The 27485-nt window shown below is 42.8% G+C and overlaps 2 protein-coding genes across 2 annotated transcripts in view; one reads left to right on the forward strand and one right to left on the reverse strand.

Moving 5' to 3' along the window:
* Positions 1–27485, forward strand: part of LOC133124962 (trypsin inhibitor ClTI-1-like) — a 92195-nt gene that overhangs the window by 30791 nt on the left and 33919 nt on the right. The window lies entirely within an intron of this gene.
* On the reverse strand, positions 5–26543 carry LOC133124256 (melatonin receptor type 1C-like). Its single transcript, XM_061235284.1, has 2 exons — positions 26345–26543; positions 5–870 (listed from the first exon to the last, which is right to left on the reverse strand). The coding sequence occupies exons 1-2, from the start codon at positions 26541–26543 to the stop codon at positions 5–7; spliced, it is 1065 nt and encodes a 354-aa protein (XP_061091268.1).

The following is a 27485-nucleotide window of genomic DNA, read 5'->3' on the forward strand; positions in this document are numbered from 1 at the left end:
GTATTCACAAATTTATTTCCGCGAGGTTGTTATTGGTCACTGCGGGCGACGGTTTGCTCTTCACCCCGTCTGTACCGCACTTGGACGTGTCCAGGAAGAGCTGGCGAGGAGCGCACAGGCCCAGGAGGATCCGCTTGTACTCCTTGCGAAAGTTTTGGTTGAGCAGCCCATAGACAACCGCATTGAGGCAGCTATTGAAATAGGCCATGAAGTAGCTGCTGATGAAGAGCCACTCGGGGATTAGAGGAGCCACCCGCAGTGGGTCGATAGCCACCGCCAGCCCGATAAAGTTGAGCGGCGCCCAGCAAACTGCGAACAAGACAAACACCACAAACATGGTCAGGAAGTTGCGCAGGTCGCCGGCCTTCACCTTCTGCTTGCTGTCCGGTTTGACCCGGTGCTTTACCTGGATCACCAGCACCCAGATGCGGAGGTAGCAGAAGGACACGATCAGCAGCGGGACCAGGAAGTGGACCAGCACCACAGCGATGGTATAGTACGAGCTGACCTCCTGTGCGAAGGTGCAGGAGAACACCCGCGGGTCGTACTGCAGGGAGCCCACGAAGAAGTTGGGCACCGTGGCAACGGCAGTGAGCGCCCAGGTGAGGCACAGGTAGAGGCAGGTGTTGCGGACGCTGTAGAGCCGGTCGTACTGTAGGCTGTGGCAGATGTAGCAGTAGCGGTTGATGGCGATGGCGGTGATGTTGAAGATGGAGCCTATGACGCTCAGGCCCATGATGAAGCCACTGATCTGGCAGTGAGTGTCGCCCATGGTCCAGTCGTTGTGGAAGATGGCGGTGAGCACCAGGGGATAGGGGTAGACTGCCACCACCAGATCCGCCACCGACAGGCTGATCACGAAGATGTTCCCTGTGGAGAGGGGAAAGGACATATCTCTTTTTAAAAAGCAACCCATGTATACCCAACTGAAGATTCAATTTCTAAAGCAATGATAATAAAAACATAATTATTTTTAGAGCCCCTAGAAACTGAGATGACTCATCTCAAGGTTCTATCCTAAACTTGTATATGATGCAGAGAAAATATTTTCAAAAATAGTATTTGTTTCATTTTTATTGAACGCCCCTTGTACTATCCCCAGGATGTTGTAGTACATATGGTTCTTAAGATCAAGACCAGTGACTCATATCTTCTAAAGGCGACAAAAATGAATTGCTAGATTTTAGGGGGATATTGTGATGTCCTGCCAGGGGTGTTGGTGTCTAAAGCATGAAATAATACAGGACTGAGCTTTCTTGCCAGCAGGACTGGGAGCTATAAAGCTCTCAATATACTGTACTCAGAGATTATGCATGTCAAAATAGATTTGATTTGCAGTCTGTAAAAGGTTGAATGTGATTCTGTAATACATTTTGATATGAATGATTGAATCCATTTATCAGTACAGTTCAACCTGTCAATGAGTTCAGTTTCATTTGCAAAGATATTGAAGGCAGGGATAATTAGTCTTAGACTAACACAGTTATCCTTCATATACTGTATCTAGGCCACTGGGCTGTATCTTTAAAAGAAAGCACTGTGGAATTTATGTTTCTTACAATAATATATATATTTTTATCTGGTAGGAATGTAGTATAAAACTTATTGTTGTGGAAATGTTCTTCTTCTTTTCTTTTTTTTTAGCAAGACTTCCTCCTACAATTGAAAGGCCAATCATAGGAGAACATCTACTAAGATCACACCAAAGCTGCTCTAAGAAACTAACAGATTTTAATGAATTGTATTACTTTGGCCCCAGTACTGCAGCCTAATGACTGATGGAGAGGATGCCTTGTATTAAAAAATATATTTTCATTTCAGAGCCAAAACAGATCTAATCTGGCAGTCATGGTTAGGAGTGATCTATATACTGGATTTTGAATTTAGTTTGAGTTCATTTTTGTTTTAACAATGGGGGCTCACTGGCTGCGAATGTTCAATATACTAGAAAGGGGTCATAATAGCATGATCAGACACGGACATCTTGCCAACAAAAGCCTTCCCTCCATCCCTGGAACGCAATATATTAACAGGAGGGAAAATAATTGTTGTATTCTCCTTTTGAAACGGCGGTTCGACTCAGAGTCAACACCAAGCCTGTAAACATGTTGTGGAGTCATGGTGGGGATTTAGGAAACAGGACGTCATCAAACAGAGAAAACTTGTGACCGCTCACGCTAGCATGTGGAGGAACACCCCCTGTGGTAACATCACTGCAAAGAGTCATTCTTGTCAGAACCCATTCTAAAATGCCTCTAACAGCACATACATACCAGCATAAGATGAAGAGATCAGGTCATTCAGACCCTCAAGGCTTGTCATACACATTGGACGTTGAATGCATGCTTTGTATTTAGAAAGCAAAAACAAATTTCCTCGGCCAGATGTTCTGAACCGTTACGGTGAGGTTTTGCGATCGTGCAGAATGCAGTCTTGTAATTCGAGTGCTGCAAGCTTGGGGTGTAGGTGGGGTATTTCAGTTCAAACTGACCAACACTCTAAATATAGCATGTAAATCAAAGAACAACCATGTCTGAGACGAAATTCATTAATGGTGTTATTTATTTTAGTTTGGAAAACCTCATGTTCCCGTTCTATTTTTCATCAGTTCTCACACACATCGGCAGGTTCATTAGGATTCAAAGGACTGGGGTCACCGGGATATGATGGAGAGGCAAAGATTTTGTACACTCTGTGAGCACTTTATTAGGTAGACCTGTACGCCAGCTTGTTAATGCATCTAATCAGCCAATCATGTGGCAGCAACTAAAAATATAAAAGCATGCAGACATCAAGAGATAAAGAGGTTCAGCTGTTTTTCAGACCAAAAAGAAATGTGATCTAAGTGACTTTGACTGTGGATTGGTTGTTGGTGCCAGACAGGGTGGTTTGAGTATCTGAGAAACTCTCTCTCGATTTTTAAGCACAACAGTCTCTAGAATTTGCAGAGAATGGCGCGAAAAATGTAAAAACGCGTTGTTAATGAGAGAGGTCAGAGGAGAAGGGCCAGACTGGTTGAAGCTGGCAGGAAGGTGACAGTAACCCAAATAACCACACATTACAACAGCGGTATGCCGAAGAGCATCTCTGAACATGCAACACGTCAAACCTGAAAGTGGATAGGCTACAGCAGCAGAAGACCAAAAAGTCTAAGAAACAAGTCTAATAAATATCTAATTAAGTGGTCACTGAGTGTAAAGTGCTCTTATGAAGTGTTCTGTCTGCATCATACTTCAATGGCTCTATGAGTCTCTTTGCTTAATGGAAAACTAAATGGTACATACTGTACATATAGTATTAACAACTACACAGTCAACATGAATCCTTCTCCGGTTTATTATTAGCATCACCTGCTGAGGTCACAAAAGCATCAGTGTGGTTCTGATCTACATTTCCAAATTGTCAGCCAGCCCAAACGTTCATGTTCGGCCTGTTCCTCCAGTGCAGTGCTACTCAACTCCACGCAGTGTCTGGAGGTATTTGCTCCTACTATGTGCTACACCACCTGATTTCACTAATTATTTTACCTGCTTGGTTCTGATAAAAAGCTAATTAGTCAAATCGGGTGGTGTAGCACACAGTTGAAGTAAATTCCTGCAGACGCTACGGCCCGCAAGACATGGAGTTGACGCATTAAAGAGACCCCAGACTGGAAAGCGCCTCTCACTGCCCTGCACAAAACTTTACTGCTTAAGCAATCGGATAACAGACAAACAGCAGTTACCCCACAGACCAGGACAAAGATCCTGCCACAGTGAGATGAACAACCTGCTGACCAAAAACCAGCACCCCTGGGAAACTCCACTTGGGCTCCCAACGCTACTCAATACCACATGAGGAAAATCCCCTCTGCGCAAGAGAAGTCCTACGCCACAAACCGCACAACAGAAGTACGTAGGTAACTGAGAAGCTGGTTTGTGCTCTTGGATGCCTTCCATAATTTTTATGGCAATAATTTATCACTCTGGTTTTTAATGGCTGAGAGCAGAAAGCATTTACAGTAGCTGCGAAGCAAACACAGAGTGAGGTTTGCATACCGTGGACAAGATGGCCAGTGGTTGGGTTTGACCGGAATGTCCGGTTTTAAAATGATTTGTGCAGGTCTGTGTTCGAGCTTCATGCTCCCCCCACCGCACATACCCCTGTAGTCAGTATACGTAAGTGAGTTACAGATCTCACACTGCACATCCTCATATAGTGCTTCCACTCTGGATCAATAATTCCTCCTGATTGGTTGGGCTGAAACACACCACCCCATGACCATGTCCCACATATCATCCCTTCCTTTCCTCGTCTTAAAAACCTTTCCTTTTCCTCAGCCGAAGCGTGGACTCCATAATCTCCATATGCTGGCATGCACACAAAATTAATTTTGTTTTCTCTGATTTTAATTAATATTCTCCACTCAATGTTACAAATAAAAATGCATTCTTCCTCACCTGAAGGACCTGGCTTGTAACTCTCTCACTCACTCACATATTCACTCACTCACACGTGTTCAGCAGACTGAAGATTTTCCACAAGGAGAGCTCATGGTGCTTCACATCAATGACATTGTGTGTTTCTTTATCTATTAGCTTATGTTCACATGTTAACGTCAGACTGTGGCACCTAAAACGAAACTGTATCCCTAGCCAGCAATATGTAATTCATTTGTACCTTTTTTGCTTGGAAAATGTACTAATTTGAAACGAAAGTGAACATTACTGTACTTCCAGGGTATATTTGGGAAATTTGATCCTTTGATTATAATTTACATTTGGTTTATTTGATTTTATATTTATGTTTATGTACTTTATAAGATGTGAGACATTTTTATACAGTACATAAACATAATTATTAAATCAAATAAGCAGAATGTAAGCTATCTAGCTAAAATACAATGCAGCAGTTAATGAGTGGATAAAACTTATGCTTGCAAACATCAGTAACTGAATATGACTAACGTTAGCCGTGATTATCACGTTTTCACCCATCTTAACTTTAATATACATACTGCTAAGCAGCTTTCCCTTTTTACTTCATAAATAAAACTATACCAACATATGTTCAGTTCATAACTTCGTATAACAAAGACGTTTTCCTGCTATATCGCTAACTAGCTGACTGTCACTTGCTGCTGCTAGCAGGATGTGTTATAATATAAGTGCATCTCAAATGAACAAATTTTATGTTATTCCATTCTAAGTAGTTTGTTGGGGTATATTTAAGTTAAGGTCATAGGTACACAAGCTCACAATTTCAGTTGTGGCTGGATGAGATGGAAACATGTGACTGGGCATTACGAAGTAGCCTCCTGGGTGTTGTAGTTTAAATTGATAGTTCACAATGGTGCAAGTTGCACAACAGCTTAATAAAAAATAACTTTAAAATGCTTTTATTAAACATACCGACATGAGCGGTAAGGTCGGTTGGGACACTTATTGTTGATGACAATTCATTTTCGATGAATTGCCTCGCTCTAGTTCAACCTGCTTCTTTGTAAGGCAGTGCATTCTTCTGTTGGGTAGTTTGGCTTTTTCTTTATGTACATAGACACATGAAAGATGTTCCTTCAGGCAGGGCAGTTGATTTTCACAAGGTGACTGAGCCTTTCATCTCATGCAACCAAAGGCGGCCAGTGCGCACACCCCCAGTGTTTTGCAGGACACTGACGCAAATGTGGATCTCTCAGGGCGGTTACATCTTCAGAATGTGGCTCCAGCTCCAATTCTGAGAATGCTCTCCACAGAATCATTCATTCTTCTCATCAGTTCCTCACGCATATGTGACCACAGCCTAAGGACAGCTGGAAAAACAACTGGATGTTTGGCCTCATTGAAACATGGCCTTCAACAAGTCAAATCAGGCCAAGCATGAGTAATATGACCACCTTTTTCTTTAGCAGTGCTAGTAGGCTACTAGTAAGTACTCTGGGGAAGTAGTGGTTTAAGGGATCACAAATGTGAGTCTTTCTCTGCAAGGTCTACAAATAATGAAAATAAATGGCTCTGGTCATACTGTACTCTCCAATCTTAACAATCAGAGTTCCTTTGTCATAGTTACTGCAGACACAGCATGGAGGCAAGGCTTTGAGACTCGTCCAGCCTGTAGAGTAGTGATCTCATACTCATTGCAATGGAGGGCCATGTATATGCAGGTTTTTATTCTGGCCTCAGATCTTGATTATAAAATGAGTTCAAATATTTGCTGAAATAAAAACTGTAGGTTATATTCTGTAATTCAATGCATTTAAATGCATATGGCTGAATGAGTAATTGGAATCAATGTAGGCAGCATTAATTGGGTGGAATGAAAGCCTGCATACACACAGCCTTTGTGGCAACAAGTTTGAGGCCACGGCTCTGGGATTTCTTTCAGGCACTACCCCCCTACACACACACACGCACACACACACAACTCAATGCATTACACCATTATTCACAATAAAATGTTTTCCAACAATATAAAATGGTAAATTAGCACCAAGCAAGCAATAGTGGGTTGAATAATTGGTTTACAGCTCTTGGAGTTTACTACCATGGCTCCAGGCCCGAGTCTTCTCTATGTGACTTTACGACTTGGACAAATGTTGGTACTGTAAACCATTCTAAAATATTGATTGACAAATTAGCTTTGCCATGATATCAGCTCCTATCAGCCACAGCTATGGTGTCAAACACTTAATAATAATCATAATAATACATATATTTTATATACCGCTTTTCAGGGTACACAAAGAGTCATGTCCTGTGCCCGTTTCTTAGTTTGTTTCCTTGTTTTCTCTGTTTCTGTGTTTTTCTTACATCATTGTTCCACACCGTGTTTTAACATGTGCACTTTCCCGTTTCCCAGTCACCCACACCTGTCACGTGTTTCCTAATGTGTAATTTACACTCACCTGAATCCCATTGTGTCTCGTTATCTGTATATATAGTCTGTCTGTTTACATCTGTTTGCCAGATTGTTATGTGCCCTCCTTTGTGCTTGCCATACTCTCCAGTGGGTTCTCCTGTTACCTGCTCCCAATTCCTGTTTACCTGTTTCCTGTGCCTGGTTTACCTGTCCTGTGTTCCAGTCTCCAGCCCTCCGTTTTCTCTCCAGCACCCAGCTCTTTCCCTGTTTCTACCCCATTGGACTTACTTCTGGGGTTTCAACCCTCGCTCACCCTGGACCTTGTTCTGCCTGCTCTGCATTGCTCTGTCTGCCCGGTTTTTGACCTTCATCTGCCCTGCCACCACAAACTGCCTTACCTGTATCATTCTTGAACTTGGACTTTATAACTTGGATGTGAATAAACTGACTTGTTCTGCCATCTCCGAGTCTGTGCTTGGTTCCAATTGCCTGCCCTGTAACGCAGAGCCACTTTACATAGTTAATTAAACAAAAGATAAAAAGCAAGGTTTTAAAACAAAACAAAACAAATCAAACAAAGAGAGGTCATACATTAATAGTGAGTTTGAAGCGGAGAGATTTTAATGCTTTTTTGAATGTGGTAATTTGAATGCAATAATAATTTCAGACTGCGATGGACTGGCGACCTGTCCAGGGTGTATTCCTGCCTTTCGCCCAATGTATGCTGGGATAGGCTCCAGCCCCCCTGCGACCCTGTTCAGGATAAGCGGGTTAAGATAATGGATGGATGGATGGAATAATTTCAGATGTTGATGTCTCAACCACAAGGGGGCAGAGTCGATGGGGTTAAACATATATGCGCCTATACTTCATTTACAGACTCATGAAAATGTCTCAATTTTTATAATTTTATCTTTTAATTTTGAGTACAGTAGGAATTCACTGCAGAGGATGAGTCTGTGAGATAGGCAGACTAACAGGACAGTGTGAAAGTAGGGGTCTGCTGGGACCCATGAGTGCTGTGAATTATGAAGGTTTTATTTATGTAATAATGTAATAATGTAATAATGTAATATTTATATGAATTTCTCTTGTATTTACCAGCATGATGTTTCTTCTTCACACGGTCTTACGTAAGTGGCCTATCAAAGCTCTGTCACACATGTGCTGTCAGCTGATGGGCCTGACCCATGGGAGGGGTAAGCAGAGTCCCCCAGCAGAGCACAGCCTAACCAAGTGAGGGGGGCCTGGAGTTTCCGCACTCCCTGGAAAGTCACGAGTCATTTGGGAGGAATTTCACCACTCCCTGGAGAATCCTGGTCCATGTGACAGTTTCCAATTACTCCCTTAGCTGATGATAATGTTGATGTTCTGTCTACAATGTCTATGAGATGTGGGTGAAATACATGATGGGAAATGTTAATTAAGGATAAAGAAAATAAAGTAAGTACATTTGATAATTTATGAAAATTAAAAGGTTTTGTTAGACTGTGGCTACAACAAAGATAAGCATATGAGTTTGACTAAATGAAGAACATGAATATCACTTTCTTTTAATTGCAAGAACTACTACCGTCTGGCAAAGACGTGCAAAGAGTACATTTCAAGCAGCAATTTGGTGTATTTTATAGGGTTTAACTTATTGTACACTATTTATTGTACAACTTTATCATATCCTAGAATAGACATGGACCAAATACAAAATTGTTTGGATGCAAATAATTTTTCTACGCTTCACTGAGCTTGTCTGGTGTATGGGAACCTATGACATACTCTGAAAATGTGCAACCCCCGCCCCCTTCTGATGCTCTTTGCTGGCTCAATAACACCAGGTAAGATCCAAAACAATTATCTATTTGAACCAGGTCTGTCCTAGAATAACCCCATATATGTTACAAATGCAGAAACCATACTTAGTTTGTAGCTTTAACAAAAGCAAGAAAAACTTTATTAGTAAGCTTTAGATTCAGAAAAGAGATGAAATAGATGAAAACAAAACTTCTGCTGCTAGACTGATTTAAACCAACCAAAGTGTAACATCAAAGACTTTCACCTACACCTCATCTATTTACATAAACAATGCCAGCTCCAGCATCTCACACCACATAAAGAAGTACACTCTCATTCCTTATACAGTAGATGTTAAAAAAGAACAACTCACCTAATTATGAATGAAGTTCTATATTTTCTTATATTTCCGTAAAAAGTTCTGAAACGGGCAATGACCCAGACATGAACCACAACAGAACAATTACACCTATTTATTTCAGCCAAATGTCTTCCAGTGTATGACATTTGTGTTGTTTATGGATCATAATATTTACATACATAATACATAATATTTAAAATATTTGCAGCCATTGGTAGCGTTGGAATATTCACTGCTAAACAACTGCCTTGGTAAATGGTTGCTTTCATCCAAAGTGCTTCACAATTGATGCCTCTCGTCTACCCATTCACACACACACACACACACACACACACACACACACTCACACACAAATGGCAAAAGGCTGCCATGCAAGGTAAAAATCAGCTTGTCGGGAGCAATTAGGGGTTGCTCAGAGACACTTTGACACACCCAGGACAGGGCAGGGGACCGTTGTCTGGCAGTCAGACTGAGCTAATGTCACCTTAATCCCCTTAATCCCCCCAAAATCTAGAAAAGTAAGTAATCTGGACACCCATCTTAAAAGCCTAATCAAAGTATTACATTCACAAGGAGCTCAAGCAGAGAGCAATACAGAAGAGAAGACAATCCATGCTCTCTCATTTTCCACCAGAGTCTAATGTAAGGTGTTTGCATTAAAAGCCATTATATAACCACAGAAAGCAAACAAAGCAAAGTAAACACTCCAATGTGGAAAGCCCTATTAATAATGTGTGTGTCTTTTTGTTATTCAAAAAATTTCATTGGATTTAGCAATGGAACCACTCCAAACAAGAGGTTATCACAGAGAAGGGCACTATGGAATTTTTAATTTGACCATGTTCACTTTTTGTATTTTAAAATATCATCTTTAATCTCCCATCTCATGGATCATGTAATCTTAACTCATACAGTGTATCCTTTATTGTTTAAAACTGTCAACTGTCATACATGACTGAAAGCTATACTGTCTGATATACACATGTACACTAGGTCCATGTAACTGAAGCTGAAAACACTAAGTAGCATAGTAGTGTTGGAATGTGTAATTGTGTCTTAGTAAGAGTAGTGTGGAAGTAGTAGTTGGGTCATAGTACAGGTACACAGTAAAATGTTGAGTAAAAAGAGTTAAATTAACACAGGAAACGTTACTGCATAGTTTTTTTGTGACACTATAAAATTCAGACATCAACTGAAGCTCCTGACCCATATCTGCGTGATTTAATGGATTGCACTGCTGCGACAAGATTGGCAGATCTGATAATTGCATTAATAAATTGGTGTGCAGGTGTTTCTAATAAAGTGTGTAGTGAGTGTATATTAAAAGATTTGGGGAATTTAATATATACTTCTTAAGATTGTCTGAGTGAACAGAACATGATCTGCAGAGGTGGTCCAATCCTCCTATATCATGAACTGGCAGAATTAATGTGTTCATATTGAACATCCTCCAAGAAATGTTATTCCCATTTCAATGTATTCCATTTAGGGAGGCACATTTTTAATAATTCCTTTGATCAATGATCTTTAATGGCAACAAGTGAATGACTTGAGTCATTAAGGTAAATCATACAGCATATAGTTCACCAATAAAAATGTTAGTGATGAAAGAGTCTTCAGGCTTGATAAAAGGTTTTCTTTTCACCCATATCCAGCATTACACAAAAAAACTGTCACAATGTGAAAGCACAGAACAGTATGTGTTTAGATGGCTGCTAAATTTAGATGAAAAGGCATTGTAACTGACAGGAATAACTTAACGTCTCTTCCTTCTGCCTGCTACACTTAAATTGTCTATTAAAAGAGTACAGATGTAGCCCAAAGATACAGACTTCATGTGTGTAACCTAATAATAACTGAAATCCTACCCAACTCCCCAATAGGGCATAGGCAAGGCAAATGGAACATAGTTGTAGCTTTATATACAGTATAATTGATCTCATTTATGTATAAATATCTTCCGGGTACAGCGGTACCCATTGTTCTATGAGTTATTAGCAAGCTTTAAGCTCTATGGGAATTGGATTTTATCTCGAAACGATCTTCGCAACGCCATCTTGATGGCCAATCAGGGCAAGATGTGCTTTAGCGACCGAATTTACATACGGTGGCTATATAAGCGACATCGCAGGCCGTCATTCTTTCTTCGAGACAAATTTTCAGCGAAGGAAAGAGACACGGCCTGTGAAGCTTAAAGCTCGCTAATAACTCATAGAACAATGGGTACCGCTGTACCCGGAAGTTCTATTTCTTTATTAGCTTCACTTCATGCCCTTTTTCATGCATGAAAAAAAAGGGGGACTGCATAAACCGAGGAGCCACAACCATCCCCAGCGCTCGGTTCATGTAAACCAGCTACCGAATACCCAAGCCGGGAGATGGTCAATATAAACATGCACGCTTCTAGCCACCGCATAGAGGCGTAGCACATAATGTGTTTGAGCAGCAGCTACGTCCGATTGGACGCTGAGCTCAGGACTGCATGCGCAACCGACGGTGTCGATGCATCCAGCAGATAGAAACGTACAAAGGCGCATGGCAAACTCCATGACGCCGCTGTACAAATGTCCTGCACACTGACCCCTTTAAAAAGTGCTCGAGAAGCTGCCATGCCTCGAGTAGAGTGGGCGCGAACCTCCAACAGAGGGGGCAAGCCCATACACTCATACGCCCAGTTGATTGCGTCAGTAAGCCAATGGGAAAATCTCTGTGCCGTAACAGGTTTTCCCTTAGCAGCAGCACCATAACAGACAAACAGCTGATCTGCTTGTCGAATAGGCTGCGAACGTCGTACGTATATCGACAGAGCACACACTGGGCAAAGTTTATGCAGCATAGCATCCTCCTCATCATCATGAGGAGGGGGCTTGAAAGCCACCAGGTCCAATACCCGTGAGCGGAAGGACGTGGTGATAACCTTCGGGGTAAACGCAGGGTTCGGTCTCAGCACAACGCTGTCAGATCCTGAAAAGGAGAGACAGTCCGGGTGCACAGACAAGGCGCATAAATCGCTTACTCGCTTAGCAGAAACTAGCGCAGAAAGCAGCGCCACCTTAAGGGACAAAGCTCTCCACTCAACGCTCTCCAGTGGTTCGAAAGGAGGGCTACACAAGGCTTTTAGTACCACCGTTAAGTCCCACTGCGGAACACGGGGTGGGGCCACGGGTTTCAGACGCCGGACGCCCTGGATAAAACGCTTTACCAGGGGGTGGGCAGCCACCGTAGAGCCACCATAGCCAGTATGGCACGCAGAAATTGCGAAGACATACCCCCTTAACGTGGACAAAGATAACCCCTTATCAAGTAGGCTCTGCACAAAGTTGAGCACTACGGATACAGGGCACACCAGGGGGTCCTGAGAGCGTTCGAGACACCAAGTCTCGAAGGCCTCCCATCTGCCTTTATAAGCCATTGTAGTTGAGATAGCGCGAGCATGCTGTATAGTATTTACAGCTGCCTCGCTCAATCCCATGTTCACGAGCCTGCTCCTAACAGGGGCCAAGCCGTGAGGCGCAGCCTGCTTGGGTGGGAATAAAAAATGGTCCCCGCCCCCTGTGACAGGAGGTCCCGGCGCTGGGGAAGTCGCCACGGGACGCCGGTCAGCAGCAGGGCTACATCGGCCATCCACTGTTTGTGCGGTCAATCTGGCGCGATCAAAATCAGGGGTTTCTTCTCCTCTCTCACTTTGGCTAGTACCTGCGGTACCAGACCAAAGGTAGGGAAGGCATAAAGGAGGCCCTTGGGCCAACAATGGGATAGCGCGTCCACTCCCAGTGGGGGCGAGCCGGTTGCTGTCATCGCAAACCATAATGGGCAATGCACATTCTGTCGGGAGGCGAATAAATCCACTCTCGCTTTCCCAAAGCGTGACCACACGCTACCACGAGTGGGTGAAGACACCACTCTAGGGGGAGGGACCGCCCTGAGACAAGAGGTCTGCGCCGCAGTTCAGCTGCCCCGGGACGTAGAACGCCCGTAAGGAGCGAACTCGCGGGTATGCCCAAGTCCAGATCCTCACCGCCAGCCGGTGTAGATGTGGACATTTGGTGCCGCCCTGTCGGTTTAGGTAAGCGACTGTCGCTCTATTGTCGCTTCTGATTAGAACGTGTCTGCCCCGAAGAAGGGGTTCGAAACGTTGTAATGCAAGCCATACTGCTGTGATCTCCAGCACATTGATATGAGGCAGAGGAGGGTTCCACAACCCGCTCGCCATCATTCCATTGCAGACCGCCCCCCACCCCTTGAGTGGAGATAGCGCCCATTGGCACACCGACACTCAGCATTCGCCCATTTCGCCAGTGCGAGAGTGCTCTCACAACCGACTGCGGAATGCGAAACAGCTTTCTCATTGGATCTAAATGCATTCGCTTGAGCCAGAATTGTACCGGTCTCATGCGTAGCAATCCCAACGGAACCCAACAGGCGCATAATCGTGATTCCACTGATGCAGTGACCTGGGAGAAATCGGCAAGCGTGGTCTCTCAGGGAAGCAATTCTCTCCTGAGAGAGACGCGCCGTCATTGACAATGAGTCCAGCCGGAGCCCTAGGTACTGAACACACTGGCTCGGGGTGAAAACACTCTTGCCGCGATTGATGGTGAAACCCAATCCTTCGATGTGGGTTATCAGCATCTGTGTGTGTTTCGTACCCAACTCCCTGGAAGGGGCTAACACAAGCCAGTCGTCCAGATACGTTAAAACACGTATGCCCTGTTGTCGCAACGGGGCGATAGCAGCCCGCGCCACCATTTCAAAGGTGCGGGGTGCCAGGGACAGACCGAATGGGAGTTTGGTAAATTCGTACGCTCTTCCCAGAAAAGCGAAACGAAGGTACTGCCAATGGCGCTGTACAATATTCACATGAAAGTAAGCATCTTTTAAATCTACGAGCGTGAACCAGTCCCCTTGGGTGATTGAGCTCATTACGCGCTTGTGCGTTAGCATCTGAAAACGTTGTTTCACCAAATGACGGTTCAGTGCTCGCAGGTCCAATATTGTTCTCACACCGCCATCTTTCTTTGGAACGAGGAAATAAAGGGAATAAAACCCTCGCATTTCGTCGTGTTTGGGGACTAGGCGGATCACGCTTTTTGCCAAGAGAGTCTCTATCTCTTGGGAAAGTGCGCTGTTTAGATGCAGGGGCATATTTGTTTCCCTTACTCCTACAAAAGGAGGAGGGGGGACAGCGAACTGTAACGCGTAGCCCGCTCTGATTACAGTAATCACCAAGCGCTGATGCCAGCTTTGAGGCAGAGGGCAAGGGAAATGTTTGTGTAACAATAGGGGGAGTGTGCTTTGTGACTGTAAGGGCGAAACTCGCTCCCGAGTAGGCGCTAGTAAAGTCTGTGATACAGGAGGGGTGTCCAGTCCATTGACCGGATCGCCTCTATGACACTCTCCCGCGGAGATTCAGGAACGCTTCTGGGCTTTCGATTGAGGCGGGTGAGCCCTGGGTGCAGCAGGGTTGAACGGCTTCGTCCAAGCCTTGCCGCTAGCAATAGCGTCTCTACGGCTCCTCAGTTGAGCGCCGGGATGATGACACAGGAGTGCGGCGAGTCTTAGACCATGAACGGCGATCCTGGCGTCTTGCATCTGAAGCAAGAGGCAGGTGCTTCTGCAGAGTGGGTCTCTCCTCATCCAGTCGTTTAAACCTCGCTATCGAGACCATCGAGAGAGACTGGGGCATCAAGGAGGGGGACCTTGTCCGCTTCGGGGAGTGCCGAGTTCGCTAGCCATAAGTGCCGGAGAGAGGCTACACTCCAGCCCATAATCCGTCCAAAATCCTGTGCCAACACCTGGGTGAGGTGCAGGATTGCGCCCGCGTTCTTCCTCAGCTCGGCAGAAACATCATCTGCGAGGGAGGAAGTAAGGGACTCGATCAAGTTCGTCTGTGCTATCGCTAGGATAGCAAGATTGTTTGTTGCATCGGCGCCTTGGGAACTGCAGATAAATGAACGTTCAGACAAGGCAGCTGATATCGCCCCCACCTTGCTGTGGAATCTTCGAGTCGCGGAACCCCTTCCGTCTGAAGCTTTTGTCGGCCCGACACCACCGTGAAAGGCGAAAAAGACACTACCGGGGCTTTCGTAGAGAAAGGCTTGTCCCAGGTAAGCTGCACGTAGTGCTGTACAGACGGGCAGACGGGGGTCGGTGCACACAGTGCCTCGATGTGTCACGCCTGTACACTGGAGCCACCAGCTGGTTTACAGGCGCTGCAGGAGGGGGGAGCCAGGGGAGCTCCGCTCTGGTCGCCGCCGCTTTCACCGGAAAGTCTTTCAACAGGGAGGGGTGGTGCTCTAACTCACCCGTCGCCGTTGGGATAGCGACAGAGCCGGAAGGCTCCAAATTGTCGTCTGGAAGCATCTCCTGATCGCTAGAGTGGAGAAGGAGGTCGTTGTCCTCGTTCCCAGAGCTGTTAGCGAGGGTTAGGAGCGCCTCTTTTAGATGGGCCGTGTCAGACGGAACCCTGCCATCGCGCAGGTTCGGTCTGTCCTCCTGAGCATGGCAAAAGGCTCCGGGAAGTCAGCCCAACTGGCGTCTTCGTGGTGCATGCTTGCCCAGCGCAGTAACTCTTGCGCCCCGAGTGCAGCGCAGGCGGTGCAGGTCACCTTAGTTAAGGCTGCGAGAGCATGGGTCTCGCCGAGACACATAACGCAACAAGTGTGAGGGTCCGTACCCTCCACAGCTGCGTCGCACCCTTGGCACTGCTTCATGGCGAATCTTCGAGCTCGACGTCGTCTAGCGAGGGCCTTTGAGTCGTGAAAAAAAGCTCCTTCCTCACAGCGGCGCGTTCCTGCTCGCAGACGAAGAACTTTGGCGTGGTAGAAACGCAAGTCTCCTGCTAGGTTGCTAACCTTGCGCTGAAAATTTGAGAAGAAAGAATGACGGCCTGCGATGTCGCTTATATAGCCACCGTATGTAAATGTGGTCGCTAAAGCGCATCTTGCCCTGATTGGCCATCAAGATGGCGTTGCGTAGATCGTTTTTCAGTCTCGAGATTGGATAAAATCCAATTCCCATAGAGCTTAAAGTGAAGCTAATAAAGAAATAGAACTGCAAGTGTGGAGCTTTGGAAACAAAATAATCCATTGTACCCTAACACTCCAATCAATGATCAACGGGATCAAATTTGTTATATAATCATCTCATTAATGGGGGTATATCTGGTATAGATTAGACATTTTCACTGCCATTATGAAACATTTATAATCCACTTGGCAGGAGGATTTGGGAGAAGAGATGATGGAGGAACAGTGGGAGGAATCACTAGAACAGGTTCATTTGTCAGTGTTTGCTAGATACAGGGCCGTACAATTCAAGATTTTACATTCATACTGACCTAAACAAAAGCTCTGCAAGAGCTTTCCATTTCATGTGGTGTTACAAGTTGGAATCTGCATCATTGGCTCATATGCTTTGGAGTTCAAGACAATCAAATGACTGGAGTAGCATCTGACAAACGTCATCAAAGATTTTAAACAGACCTGATGAACTAAACTCTTTGATAGCCATTTTAGTTATTGTAGGACCTAATCTAGTTCAGAATACAATATCATTGTATTTGGTATGAAGACTGACTTCATGATGATTTTCCATGACATATAGTAATATATTTAAATACATGTAACATGTATCTGTTTCTGAGGGCACCCTTTACATATGCAGACAAAGCTTTTCTTCACTTCTTATGTCACGCTCTCTAAAAGGAGAACATGTTGTTGAAGAGGGAAGATCCCCAAAACCTACCTGGCACTGCGTATTATGGCCCAAGCGCCATAGGTTGCAAAGGACCCTATTGTAATTGTAAGGATTATTATTATATATTAGAGTTGACTGCATGCAAAACTTTCCATCTTTCATTTTTTTTCAAAGTGGACATTTATTTTCTTTAAGCATTCACCCATGGAACAGCAGAGGCAGTGCATTCTACAGTTACGCAAGACATGCAAGTTTAATGGGTCCACTGAAGCAAACTCCTGTCCCCGATCCCCAAACAACGTCCTCTCCATGAGACGAGGTCATTAAAACACGGTTAAATATTTACTTTTCCACAATGGCTGCCGACAAAAGAAACATACTTCTCTTTATTTGGTCCAGAATTAAGCATTTCATTGTAAAAGCACTGGTAAATATGCTCAAAACCCTGGCACACCCATGGAGTGTGCTGACATAAAGCACTGCACAGCATTTAGACTCAGTTCTGTCTCTCTGAGAACTGAGATCCTGGATTTACCTCCTTTCTCATGGCTCATTGCTAAGTGAAAGGAAATGGGCATATCCATGAGAGAACAATCCCCAAGGGGGGGCGGGTGTCATAATTTAAGTTGGAGTGGAAAGGACTACTACTACTACTACTACTACTACTACTACTACTACTACTACTACTACTACTACTACTACTACTACTACTACTACTACTACTGGCGACATTGGCTCAGGTGGTAAGAGCAGTCGTCTGGCAGTCAGAGGGTTGCAGGTTTGATCCCGCCCTCGGTGTGTTGAAGTGTTACTGAGCAAGACAACTAACACCCAATTGCTCCTGATGAGCTGGTTAGTGCCTTGCATGGCCATTGGTGAAAGTGTGTGTAAATGGGTGAATGAGAAGCATCAATTTACAGCGCTTTGGATAAAGGTGCCATATAAATGCCAATCATAATAATAATAATAACAATGATAGCTTCATTTGTATAGCACCTTGCATACATAAACACAATGCAGCCTAAAGTGCTTAAATCATTAGATCCACAGCACTGTTAGAGTTGCAAGCCCAGCATTCAGTTAAAATTTCAGAATTAAATGAATTCATATATAAATATCATCTGTGTTGTGCCTAAAAACTCATATCTGCAAAATATAGAATTCACAGGAACAGCCAAAAACAGCTTTTCACATACCACCCAGACAGCATGCTGAGAAAAGCATCATACATTCGCTCTGTTGCTTTCCGGCTGTGGGCGGTAGTTGCAAGATAGCGTAGCTTGGTGGCAGTTTGCCTATTACTAAGATTTAGTGACAGCATTGCTTACTGCTGCTCAGCTATAGAATCAGATGTGTCAAAAGTATCATACAATACATTGTATCAAGTATCAAACAAAAAGATTTTTTGATTTTTCAAACTGAAAGATCTTTCTGAAATCTTTTTCTTTCCAACTTTAATTTATTTGCTCTCAATCAAAAATTGATTTGCTTGCTCATTTTTACACACATTTTTATCAAAATATAATGGATTGATTCTGTGGTAAGCAACATGGCAGCTAAATCAACGTACCTCCATGCTACGTTGCAACTACCACCTACAGCCCTCTGCAACTGTGAATGTCAGGTCAATAACTATTATGGTTTTATCACTTGAAGTTTTGACCCAAGTGTATTAGTTATTGTGAAAATGACAATAAAATGACAGAAATTGAAATATGCGGATTTTGCCTGATGGCACGGGTATGTACAAGAACACCTTACAGTCCACAGAACAATACAGAACATACAGTACAATCCAAATAAAGAACTTGATTAGCTGTCTGTCTAGATGTGCTAATTAGCCTATGTATCATGCAGCTAAATGAATTCATGAGAATCTGCCTGTGTTTCTGATCATGAGAAATGTACAGTGAAATGACTGTGGAGAGAATGCAGGCCACATGGTTGATGTGGCATTACCTAATGTAGCCAGCCACCAAGGCCTTTAGAAGGAAGGTGCTGCTCTCTTCATCACAGTATGACCACTTGTTAGTACACCCAATTTGGTGGAGGCACAAAATTGGCAGCAATATCACATCTGCCCATCACCCAAACAAATAGAGTTGAAATTCATGTTCCCAGGCCTCTGGTCAAAATTGACATTTCATCATTGGAATTGTATTTATTTATAATATATGAAGGTATGAGACAGGAACCTGTGTGTATATGTGGGTGGGTGTGTTTAACCAGGGAACCGTGCTGATGTGTGTACGTTGCGTATGCTGTAGATTGCAGAAAGCAAACAGGCTGCTGTCCATCAGGAAATAGCTTGAGGACTCACTGAAAACGTTATCAGCTTCTGAAGCAAACACATTCCACATCATCAGCGTCTACCTGCCAAGTCCTGTCTGCCATCCTTTTACATGAATTACATTTCCATATTTGGTGGAAGACTTTCTTTCAGACAGAAATTGGGCTGAACAAGGGTGAAGGAGTGAAGACATGTGCTGGGATGAGGGATTAGCTGAACCGCAAAGCCCATCGCCCATAAACTCTGAGCCAGCTTCACCAGCCAGACTCCCTTTTTCACCCAAGCCTAGAATTGTGCTGTCAGCACCTTCAAAATGTCTGATTCCATAAGGGCAAGCTGTGACTTTACTCTGCCAAAACCAACAACAAGAGAAAAGTATTCATAACAAGAAAGAGCCAGGTTGTGAAAATGCCTCTTTGTGAGGAAGCAAAACTGGAAGGAGGCCACAAATCCGTCACTCTTTAACCACTCCCTCCACACCCTGAGCTCCTGAGGAAAAGGTGACCCAACTTTTCAACTATCCGATTGTTAGCAATAGTCACAGCTTTTCAGAACAGAGCAATTGGTATTACATAACATGCAGCACTGGCTAGCCTACTCTTAGAAAGTATTCCAAGTTCTCAATTTTGCATATTTATTAATGGGATCACATCAACTCCTGTTGGACATCCAAGGAGCTAAAGACAGCATACAGATGGCTGAAGAGACATATGCATGTTGTTGCTCCTCTCTCTGAGCTCTCAATCTTCCTCTGCATCATGAGATAGGAATGCTATAGCACATCAGCACAGTGGAGACAAAAATGTATGGAACTTTCTGGAACTCCATCCAACTACACTGGCCATAGGAACCCAGACAATATACTGTGAGCTCTCGATAGCATTCTGACGCTTATGTACAATAGTGTCTGCAATTTGTAAAAAAATGAATATATTTTATATAATAAACCCGCTCTATAATAATCCTTACTTATAAGTTAAAGCACACCTGGCCATTTGTTCAAAGAATTAGTGCAGATCACATTGTAGTTCATGTTTGTTGACTGGAGTCACATGAATCTAGGTCAGCCAGGTAATCTCTACCTGCTGTACCAGGAATATCCTGGCAAGAGGACAATAAAGTGTCCATTTATTTATCCATCTATTATAAATATCTGTCTGCTCCACCATTCCAATCAGTGGCAGCCTGAGAGTTTAACTTGTGAGGTGGTAGAGTCAGTGCCTTTTAAAGCCGTCATTTATCTCAGACTGATTTTATTTACTTTGCTCAATTAACAGCACTTTACATTGGCAGGTAACCATCATTCTCATAAAAAAACATCTAATGTAGTTCCATTTGTTCTTCTCCTCATGCAATATACACTCACTGAGCACTTTATGCGGTAGACCTGTACACCAGCTTGTTAATGCAAATATTTAATTAGCCAATAATGTAGCAGCAACTAAATGCATAAAAGCATGAAGATATGGTCAAGACGCTTCAGCTGTTTTTCAGAGCAAATATCAGAATGGGGAAGAAATGTGATTTAAGTGACTTTGACTGTGGAATAATTGTTGGTGCCAGACAGGGTGGTTTGAGTATCTCAGAAACTCCTGATTTCCTGGGATTTTCATGCATAACAGTCGCTAGAGTTTGCAGAGAATTTATTCAGTGAAAGAAATTCAGTGAGCAGCAGTTCTGCAGGCAGAAACGCGTTGTTAATGAGAGAGGTCAGAGGAGAAGGGCCAGACTGGTCGAAGCTGACAGTAATGCAAATAACCACGCATTACAACAGTGGTATACAGATGAGCATCTCTGAACACACAAGGCGTCAAATCCTCTAAGTGAGTAGGCTACAGCAGAAGAAATTAATAAGTCAAAAAAATAAGTCTAATAAATACCAAATAAAGTGCTGATTTTGAAATCAAACTGAGATTGAGTTTGTTAATTACAGAGACTTTGGGTGGGACTCCCCGTGATTACATATTAGCTCTTTGGATAAAGTAGGGCAGGTGCGAGTAACGTAACTCGACCGAACAGATCACGCATTTTCACTATAAGTTAACATCCATTCAATGGTAGTTTTTCTCTTGATGTTGTTTATGATTATGGTTGCTTATTGACTATCTCAGACGCTAAAACACTTTGACCGGTGTGAATTGGATCAATACTTATTGAGAAAGTAACAAATAACTGCACAATGTCCCTGTATTCGGAACACCGCCATATAAGCCTGTCCGGTCCATAGTCTCTCGTTAGCGACAGCTTCCCCACCACAATGTCACAGTGGAGCTGTATGCTGAAATAGATTGCGTATGTGTTTTTATGAAAATGGAAACATTTATACTTCATGCACAAAAAAAAACCTAAGCTGATCTGGAAGTAATTTCTAGTATTTTAGTTAACGTTACACAGTAAAATGTCCAGTGTTAATTCAACGCCATATGAGTCCAATAGAGACCATATATACTCTGTAAGAGTTGAATTAACACTGGAAATATTTGATCTATGCTGTCAATCAATCAATTCTTGTTAACCCTTAAGAAAACTGTGCACTACAATGTCCCCTTTCTCAGTATGAAAAGGAGCAGTTGAGTGTCTCTGTTTTAATTATCAATGGACATTTAAAGCAGAGACCAATTAATAGGATGCAGTTAAATAATCTTAACTGTGCCCCTGCAAGTAGTTTTGCTCCACAGACAACCAAACTCACAAACTAAGCTCAATATGACATTGTGGAATGATAATAGATGGCCTTAATTGTGATAGAGAGTTGGATTGTATGTTTTTAACAGAAACGTCATTAGGACTGGAGGTGCAGGATGTGCTTAATGAGGCCACACCAGCTCCTCCTTTTCAATTAGAAAATGGCATGAGAAAGGGATGCACAGCCATCATCCTCTCTTCCACTTTTGGCCATAAACAGTTACCCGGATACATTTTCATCATTTGATCACTCTATGATGTTTTGCTATATTTTTTGATGAATTTTCTGAGTCACTGATAATTATTCAGATTACAGCAGGAGTATTGCTGTGGGTGACTTTAACTTACATTTAGACTTAAGTATCCTGTTGATTTCTATGGCGATGACTTGCCACTGCTATCACACCTGTTTTCATTTTTGTACATTTCCTTACTGTTTTAATATGCAATGATTTTAATCGTACTTAAAGGTACAATAGGTCATTTTGGACAGTCACGAGAGGAATTGCAGCAACAAACACCCTCAAATCACAACAATGTTTATCCAGCCCCCTTCTCTGTGAACGCGCTGACGTTCAAAGCTCCCCCCACGCCATTGGCTGTGGCAATTTGAACTAATTTTCAACCAATGAGTTTGAATTATTGTAGAGCTGTACAAAGTTTTGGTACAGAGTGTCAGTCCGTAAACTGTATATTTTGAAATTTAACGACTATAAACACAAGCAGAGGGTGAGTCAACATGTCAGTGAGCCTTTTTCAATGATAGGAAGGCATTTACAATGGTCTTGTAACAATTGTTTTAAGACAAAATATTACCTATTACTATTAAGAAATGATACCTTGACTATTATTATTATTATTATTATTATTATTATTATTATATGAACACACAGCATGAGGAACAACTATATACACACAATCAGTAGCTATAGACAGACAGGCATGCCATTCAGTATGCTACATAAAGAAAAAGAAAGCTGAAATGTAAAGGTAGGAGAATGATAATTACTGTGGACTGATGCAGCTAAGGCAGCTAATTAATTGCTTGAGGGCTATTATTTTTGTGAGTACATGGACAGCACAGGATGATAACTAATCAAATGCCTGATGTAATAGCAAATTAGGTCCTCAGCCCTTGGCGATCAATTATTCCATAGTTTCAGTGTACTCATGTGGTCATTATATCGGCCAATTGCACAAGAATGAAAATGGTGACTTCCAAAGTTCCAAAATACCAGATAATTGTTTAATCATTTCTGTCAGACCATCACATTTCATTATGTGATCTAGGCTGATGCTACTTTAATGTGGTATGGAGTCCACCTACAGGAGATTGTTTGAGTACCATCTAAGTGTACGATTGATCCACACCACCATTGAATTAATGATGTGCAGACTGCCAGTGGCCACAAACAGATTGTTAATACAAGTGACATTAATTCTGATTTACATTAGTTTACTTCAGAAATAATTATGATTTATATTAGTTTACCTTCAAAATAAATATGCTGAGTGGACCATATGCATTTCACCAACTGAAACATGGAAAAGCTTGTTATGAACATATAAACAAGCTGTGTCCATGACATTGAATAAACTCTTCTGGAACTTCACGGTTGACTTCCTCCCTCCCCAGTACATTTTGTCCAAGATATTATTGCATGAATAAAATCAGGACAACTTTCAACCGGTCATCAAACAGATGTTTGTACCAGTGATGTAATATTTCCCTGAGACAACAAGCTCTGTTCAGCACATAGTAGAACCCTTTAAAAACAAACTCCATTCAGGACATAGAGAACCATTTAGCTAAGATCAGCTAATGGGCCTGTGACTGTGCAATCAAAGTAATGACAGAATACTGTTGCTTGGATCTTGAGCCATGGCCGTTGCCATTGGCAACACCGTAGCTTTGGGTACCAGGCATATTCTATTAAGTTATCTGTTCATCTAGCCTTTATTGAGGGCAATTTACATTGTTTAAAGTACCACCATCCATTTACGTTACCTGAACCTACTCAAGCATACAGAAGCAGTGGTCAATTTGCGATTTAAAACCACAACCCTCAAGATACTTTTTAATAAGATGGCTACCAACATTTCTCAGCCACAAGAATACACTGACTGCACTCTTCCAACGTGATATTCTCCAAAGTCCTAACCCCTTTAGCAGAAAGCTCCCAGATGTCACCGAGTTGCAGAATCAGTGTCCACATACAGCCTTTTCAGACTAAAATAATTGCAATGGTTACACCACAGCGTAACAATGCGAAACTGGGATGCTTATATCAGCTCACAAAGCTGACCACACCCCCACAAAGCTGTCAGTCACAGGCTGCACAGTTAGCCCCACCCTCTCAACGATCAATAGGCTGACCCAGACCAGATGCAAATGTTTTAAGTATAGGAGCAGGATTGGAAATTCACGCATCCCACCTCTGCCGAAAGGTCCGGAAGTCCCATGGAATTTTTCACTGGGTCCCTGATACCCAAGGGAGAGTACTGCCAGTGTCAAGTGGTCAAGGCTGCTCCTGATTAAAAACAATTTTAGCTGTGTGTGTGTGTACATGTCCAAACACCTGCAGGCTGACTCATTAGAACGCCAAAGTTAAATATAACACCAAAGAATTGAACTTATCAGTCCCAAGGCTGTCTAGTATTCCAATTGATAAGAGAGCACCTTGTGCATCTTCACTTAGCAAAAAACTTCCCTCACTCCTGTTTGGCTCAAGAATGAGGAATTTTCCAGAAGGGCATATTGAGCTATAAGATAGCACTTTATATGAAATATGATTTTGAGACTTATAGCACATCTGAGTCGATGTGTGTTAACCTCTCCCATTTGCAAATAGAATGTGTTCAGCTGAAAAATTATCTTGTTCTCATTTTCTCCAACTACTGTCTCTTTGGGTGACAAAATTCTAGGACAGTTGCAAAGAATGCACTGATGTCTCTCAGTGACCTGACAGGCAGCAGGTAGCAGGAGAATTGGCTTGACTAACTGGCCCACCGACAGATTCATAGGATGGTAACCCATATTTAGGTATTTGCTGAACCATCAATGGGTATTTATCACCCTAAACTTTCTCACGAATTGCAAATATGTGAAAAAGAAAAATACTACTGTGTGTCTCAGCTGACTGTGACAAGGAGTCTGCAGTCTGTAGTCTGTATGCCATTAGCTGATCTTGACTAAAAGTGTTCAGTCTGTCTATTCTCCAATCAATGCCAGCTCTCCTGTAGTACTGTGTGAGTGGTTTAGTGAAAAATGGTCGCTAGTTCTCTTGTAGTGCTCTATGGTCTGTATGGTTTAATAGTCATGGGGGTACTTAGGAAAGAGCATCACTGACAATCACCCCCACCCCTACCAAGGCCAGCAGTCTGAATGCATTTGCATACAGAGCCTTGAAATTTCTGAAGATCACTGGAGTAAGCCACCATTCTCACAGACCACAAATTGTTTACCTTTCAAATGGGGTGGGACCAAATAACACATTTGACTTTTGGCTGACCAAGCACATGATTTTACCGACTTTTGTGCAAATTGTGTGCTGCCAATGTGGGTCACTGCAGTTAAGTCATGTATAAAAGTAGATTTCAATCACCAGGCAATCTCTTGACATGCCAATCTATGTTAGTTCTGCACATACGTAGGTAGGTATGAGCATAAAAGTAAGTCCCTACCACATGTGATCATTACGATGTCCCTGCACACACAAATGTTGTGTGGTTGCCTGCATGAGCGAAACTGCTCGATTTGTCAGGAAGGCTCAAGACATTTTGGGTTGTCAGATAACATTCATGCAAATTAAAGCAGGACGGATCATGCAATAGGCACACTTGGTTGTGGTTGTGAAGGAATTGTTAAGGAGACAAAAATTCCCCTAGGATGACATCTCTAGAATCGGCAGGCTTCCTGCCTCCACTCAGCATGTGATTACAAAGTCAGCAGGTAAATGGAATACATTATTTACGAAGGCCCTATGAGTGTTCTCATTCATATATATGAACCCCCCCCAGTTCCTCTAACTATGACATGAGAACTCTCATTTCATATGACAATACTCTGATCTATTACCACAGATCATGTGATTGTTAATGCCAGCTATGTGCAGTCACTGTGTATCTTTAATCATACTCCAGACTGTAGTCATAAGGTAGCCTACATGAGTTGTTACGCACCACTTCAGAGTTATCGCTTTCAACATCATCTGAATGGCATTGTCAAATAATAGACCCTATGCTCACGCGAAGAGCTGAGTAGCCCAAGTCAACTTGTATTTGAACATAATTTAATTTCATTCTTTCTGTTCGACATAGCCATGAGAAATATACTTAGCAAACGCTAAGTTAAGCTTTAAGTTAAGCTTCAACGTTTTAATTTACCATGGGCTACATAAATATAGGTGGGCTTTTTCAGGGAATATATTTAGTTTAATAATTTAATAATTAATATTAATAATTTATTAATACTGAGTAGGATTAGCCTACTTCAAATATGTGTTAGCCAACAATGTAGGGCCATACATTTTCTCACATGTCGGACAGTTATTGGCGGAGAGTTAAGATGAATTTACCTCTTGCGTCTTTAAAGTCCTACATTACCCTAACTATATCTTGCGCAATTATGTAAAATTTTAGACAGAATGTCTATAATATGAGATATATAATAAAAGTGTCTTGATTACCTGCATTTCTGAGCTTCTTGTTTCTGAACACTGACAAAATAACCAGCAGATTCCCCAAGATGTCAACGATGATGGTAAATATCAGCACGCTGGCCAGCGCTGTCGTCACACCAGCCGACGAGGTATGTGTGGTGAAGCTGCTCTCATTCGGACCGTATGGCAGGCAATCAGTGCAGCTCACGTTATCCTCAAACTCCATATTCACAAATGTGAAGCCCCGCGAAAAGCAACTTTTTAGATAAGCTAAATATATTCATTGAGCTGTCAGAATTAGTCCGAGAACCGAAAACTTTTGCCATGAAGACTCTGCGAGTGGAAACAGTCTACTACTGTGTAGGATACCAGACAGTAGGCTAGCGTATGGTTAATAGCAGAGGTAAATCATTATATCCTACTGATTTTATTTAAGTCCGGGTGCACCTCCAACGGCTGGGTCTTCTTCGTCCGTTTTTCTTGAACGCTGCCCACTGCCCGCTGTCACAGAGAATTAGACAATATGATAGGAACGATGTCCGTCACTGAAAGGAAATCCCGCAGAATTAAAACCATTAGCCGATGATGTGGTTGTAATTGTTTGTCTTGTATAATTAATGTATTTGAACAGTATCGTCTCCTCTATCGTGAAAATGTGCGGGTTTTCTGTCTTGATAAGTTGATCGATAAACTGACGAAAGGCAGAGTCCAACCGCCGGGAACGCAAACCGGAGGTCCCAAGACGGTGAGTAGCCTATCACGCCCACCTATGACCGGCTTAAAAGCGGCGATATATGAGCCACATGGGTGTTTTGTGGTGCTCTGGTAATTCGAACCGCCTGTTATTGTCACTGTTTAAGACACCTGCCATAAAGGCTTCCAGACTGCTTTTTCGGGTCGTTGTTTTGTGAAACTAATCACAGTAGGCTATCCACAACCCCCTCCCCTGCTCCGCGCAGACAGAGACCTGTGCAGTTCACGCTTTCATTGGAAAGGGGAAATATCGCGCCACTCAGCCAATCGCTGCTGTCACTTGAACTGGGAAAATTCAGCACTTTCCATTTTCGGTGCTATTAATTATCGTATACATTTTGAACAAACTCAAACAGGAGAAAGCACATTTGTGATGCCATCTAACACTTTTAAAACAACGGGGAATATTGTCATA

This window comes from Conger conger, chromosome 3, assembly GCF_963514075.1.
Source record: "Conger conger chromosome 3, fConCon1.1, whole genome shotgun sequence".
Lineage (NCBI taxonomy): Eukaryota > Metazoa > Chordata > Actinopteri > Anguilliformes > Congridae > Conger > Conger conger.

Excerpts from the sequence above, each read along its gene's own strand:
- LOC133124256 (XM_061235284.1), bottom strand. The coding sequence starts at position 26,543 with ATGGAGTTTGAGGATAACGTGAGCTGCACTGATTGCCTGCCATACGGT. Across the intron at positions 871-26,344 it reads CAAGAAGCTCAGAAATGCAG|GGAACATCTTCGTGATCAGC; the intron begins GTAATCAAGACA and ends CCCTCTCCACAG.